General features: G+C 47.3%; 1 protein-coding gene across 6 annotated transcripts in view; it reads right to left on the bottom strand.

Annotated features, from left to right (window-relative positions):
• RUFY2 (RUN and FYVE domain containing 2) overlaps window positions 1–4,231 on the bottom strand; it is a 49,516-nt gene extending 45,285 nt beyond the window's left edge. For 2 of the 6 annotated variants that reach the window (XR_002771746.1, XM_023509649.1), the window contains exons 1-2: window positions 4,122–4,229; window positions 1,988–2,161 (exon numbers count right to left, since the gene is read on the bottom strand). Coding sequence is in view for 5 of the 6 variants with exons in the window: in XM_023509649.1 (XP_023365417.1) it covers window positions 1,988–2,161; window positions 4,122–4,218 (271 nt within the window). In the remaining variant the exon portion in view is untranslated. Of the gene's footprint in view, window positions 1–1,987; window positions 2,162–3,690; window positions 3,841–4,121 lie in introns of those variants that run through there. The other 4 variants (XM_023509648.1, XM_012801376.1, XM_012801378.2 and 1 more) reach the window with 3 other exon arrangements.
• Window positions 4,232–4,544: the final 313 nt, after the last annotated feature.

Genomic DNA, 4,544 nt, shown 5'->3' with positions numbered 1-4,544 from the left:
TTTTTTTTTTTAGAGACAGAGTCTCAATTTATCACCCTCAGTAGAGTACTGTGAAATCACAGCTCACAGCAACCTCTAGCTCTTAGGCTTAGGCGATTCTTTTGTCTCAGTCTCCTGAGTAGCTGAGACTACAGGCGCCCACCACAATGCCCAGCTATTTTTTGTTACAGTTTGGCCAGGGCTAGTTTGAACCTGCCACCCTCTGTATATGGGGCCGGTGCCATACCCACTGAGCCACGGGCACTGCCCTCAACCATTCTTTCATATCAAATATGCAGGCAATTAAAGTAAAAATATAACTCCAATCATTCCTTACCAGTACCAAGATAAAGACTGGTAGCCCTAGATGATTGATCTTTATAAGTCTATTAAATAAACCAACCACAAACCAAAACTTATTTTAATTTTAAATATGAAAAATTGTATACTTGTTTTTACTTTATCCTGGGATTTGGGTAATAAGAAATCATGAAACCTCTATACATTTCTTAGTACTGATCAGATCTCCCATAGACACAGTGTACCAACCACATGCATCACCCAAGGACAACCAAGATAGGCAACTTTCCTGGAGGGCAAAAATCACAAGCACATGTAGCTTTATAATTCATCAAGATAAGCCTACAACTGCTAGGATGTGCTCACTATATTTTAAGAAGCAAAGGATAACAAATTCAAGGCGGGACACAGTGGCTCATATCTATAATCCTACCACTTTGTGAGCCCAAGGTAGGAGGATTGCTCGAGGTCAGGACTTCAAGGTCAGCCTGAACAAGAGTGAGACCTCATCTCTACTAAAAATAGAAAAAAAATAGCTGGGAATGGTGATGCACACCTATAGTCCCAGCCACTTGGGAGGCTAAGGCCAGGAATTTGAGGCTTGAGGCTGAAGTGAGCTATGATTACACAACTGCTCTCAACCCAGGGCAACAGAGCAAGACAGAAAAAAGAAAAAATTCTAAAAAGTTTAAATTTAACTATTTTGGTCTTCATTTGGAAAACTCCATTTCAACAGACCTGAGAAAAATAAAGATGTATATCATGGCTATTTTTAAAAAGTAAAGTTTTTCTTTTCTTTTTAGAGACAGAGTCTTGCTCTATCACCCAGGCTGAAATGCAGTGGCCTAATCATAGCTCAGTGTAATCTCAAACTCCTGGGCTCAAGTGATCCCCCAGCCTTAGCCTCCTGTGGAGCTGGTACTACAGGTATATACCACTGTACTTGTCTAATTAAAAAAAAAAAACTGTTTGGCTGGGCACAGTGGCTCATGCCTATAATCCTAGCACTCTGGGAGACTGAGGTGGGTGGATCACTTGAGCTCACGAGTTTAAGACTAGCCTGACCAGTCTCTACTAAACATGTAAAAAACTGAGACAAGAGGATCTCTTCAGCCCAAGAGTTTGAGGTTGCTGTGAACTATGAGGCCACAGCACTCTCAGAGTGGCAAAGTGAGACAATGTCTCAAAAATAAGTCTTTTTGCTACATTGCCCAGGCTGGTCTAGCACTCCTGTGCCTGGCCTAGCACTCCTGTGCCTGGCCTCCAGTGATCCCTCCGCCTTGGCCACCTAAAATACTGGGAGTGAGCCACTTCACCTGGCCTAAAATAACTGTAATTGTCCTAGAAAATGGAAACCAGTTCAGAGTATTTATGTTGAAAAAGTTTAAAAATCAAATATGCTTTTTTCTTTTTTTTTTTTTTTTTTTTGACAGAGTTTGGGCCTCCCAGAGTGCTAGAATTACAGGTGTGAGCCACTGCGCCTGGAGTGGCTTTTTATAGAATATTAACAACTAAGCATTTTCTGAAGACCATCTATTAGAAAACATAAAGTTGTGAGAGATTTCCTCCCCAAATCAACTGATTCAGTATTTTTTAATGCAAAGTAACAATTATTGTGGCCTAAAAAGAACCCCACATTTTCAAGTATATTTAAAATGGAAAGGGGGAGATTTTAAAGTGAGTTAAATTTTTAAAAATCTCATGATACCTTTAAGACCATGTTTCAGACAATGTTCCATAACAACAAAGAACTGCTGCAAGGGAGGATAGTCAGAATCCAAAGTGCGACCAAAACTTAGAGCAGATTCAATGAGTCCTTTGATACTCAGTTTAGCCATGTTTAACAAGTTTGCTCTCTCTACAGCTGTGGGGTCTTTTGCAGCTGAAAGCACAAGAAAAGAGTCGAACATCATTTGCAAGACATAACAATGAAAAATACACAAACTCTTCCCATATCCTATAAAAACAATAATATTTTGCTTTTCCTTGGTCAGCAAACTGTCACCCAACTAAACTATACCCTGAGTTAATTTCTCTTTATGTCTGTTTCACATATATTATAGAAAACCATCATCCTCATTTTAGCCAACATTTATTCATTACTGCCAAGATCCTACAAATCTGCCATTCTACTGAATTTATTTTGTTTTTGTGGTACCTCTTCATAGAGAATGAGTTTTTAAAATGATCTTTGAGGTCACAGACAACACGTTTAAGGGCCTCATGCAAAAGGGGATAGCAGGTGTAGTCTAAGGATTAATTCTAAGGTTAAAATGTCCAGAATAAACCAGCAAAAAACGGGGGGGGGGGGCGCCAATTAAAATTCTAAGATTTCAGTATCATCCACAAAAAATATAACAAGTAAAATGCACTGACAAAAGGATACAGAAGACCAAACGCTTTCATTCATTTTAACCATCTGTCTTGTTTCTTCATTCTGACTATAGTTCTGTATTGCGTGACTCCTTTCTTTTCCAAGAAATAATAGCAGGGACCAGTTTTCAATCAAGCTCCCTTTCCTTCCACAAAGCTGATGCCCACCATTTCCAATTTGAATATGAAGTTAATAATAGATGCATATTTTTAATGGCTTGATTTTTTAATTGTTACTTTAGAATCACAAAAACAACTACCTTCTTCCCCACAAATTTTATCCTCAGTTTACTTAGTAATTTAGATGTTTTCCCATCATCTCATCACTGCTGAGACGGGCAGAAATAGTCTCAACAAAACAGATGACAAATTCTGGTCTTAGTATAACAAAGCACTTAGTATAACATTTCATAATCTCTGACAAATTTACAAGTCCAAATAATCAAAATTTCCCTCCACTGAACAAAACTGCGGAGTCCCCGGACTCGGTATTCTAGTTGTGATCTCAGGTAGGTAGGCGTGAAGCCTGACGCTCAGTCTTAAGCAATTTAAAATGCAAACAGCCACAACTGCCAAGACCAAGCTGGCTGGTGGAAATGCCTACACACGACATCATTTCTTCAGATTTGCACCGTGGTCTGATTCCCATTTTGGAGGGAGGGGGCAAAAACCACTTGATGTTTCGTAATATGGGGCAATTCTCGATTTCCTTAACAGCATGCACAATCCATAACTGCGACGAGACAGCCACACAAAGGGCGGCTCTGCAGCTGCTGGGGCTGGGGGCACCAGCGGCTCCCAAGCACAGGGGCGTTTACACCGCGGCCCCGCCCCGGTTGGGCTTGCTGACTCTTCCCGCCCGGATGCGACCCCCTCAAACCCGGCCGAAAGTGCGCCGGGAGACGCGGCAAAGGACCAGTCCTCGCATCTTGCCGGAGCCTACAGCCCCTTCCCTGCCTATCTTTCCTCGAACGCCGTCCTCCAGCAAGGCTGCCTAAAGAACTCGGGGCTCCCCAAGGACCCCCGCGGAGCGCTCACCCAAGGTCTTGCGCATCATCACTCCCCCTCTCCCGCCCACGGCGTCGGGCACCCAGGACAAAACCTGACACACGTCTTCCCTCCGCCACCCCCAAAGTTGAAACGTCATCGCCCGTCCCGGATCGTTCCCGACCCTAGAACGACACTCCAGCTGGCCCGGTCCTCGCTCCCTGGAAGCGGTGGAACCTCAGACCCTCGGCCAGCAGGCCCCAGACCCGAGGCGACAGCGGGAGGAAACGAGGGGGGTGCGTTGCCATGACGACCCCCGGAGCCCCCCGAGTCCCAGGCTGTCCCCGCCCACCCCGCGTTCGGGCCCCTGTTCCGACTGGCGGCCTCAGCGCCCCAGCCCCACCCGCAGTCCACCTCCCACGGCTGCGGCCTTCGGCCGGGGTGGCAGGGCCGGGCGTCCGCTCTCGGCCGGCTCCCCTTACCCATGGTGGCGGCGGCGGCGGCGCGGTGTCGGGCTGGGGCTCCCTCCGCCGGGCCCGCAGATCCCCCGCCCCAGGCGCTCCGCGGCCGCCACCGCATCTGCAGCCAGGCCCACTGCGACCCACAGCGCCCCCGGCGGCAGGAGGACTCCCCGGCGGCCCCAGCGGGGAGCGGCGCCCGGGGTGAGGCGGGGGCTGCGGAGCCTTTGGCCGGCCAGGACGGAAACACGCCTTCCCGGAGCCTCTTCGCGTCCCGCGGAGCTCGGGAGAAGGAAAAGGAGCTGGAAGGAGACCTCGGTGTGAGGAGCCCGAGGGCTGGACCCTTAGTCGGACCACAGGTCTCGTGCTGGAGACTTCCCCAGAGCTCCAAGACTAGTCCAAGGGGCGGTGAGCCCTGCGCCAACGTTTCCTTCCTGCGGCTGGCTG

Source organism: Otolemur garnettii, unplaced genomic scaffold (genome assembly GCF_000181295.1).
Source record: "Otolemur garnettii isolate 467f Iridium unplaced genomic scaffold, OtoGar3 scaffold00008, whole genome shotgun sequence".
Classification (NCBI taxonomy): domain Eukaryota; kingdom Metazoa; phylum Chordata; class Mammalia; order Primates; family Galagidae; genus Otolemur; species Otolemur garnettii.
Note: the sequence above shows the minus strand (reverse complement) of the source record. Positions and strands in the feature narration are given on the sequence as shown.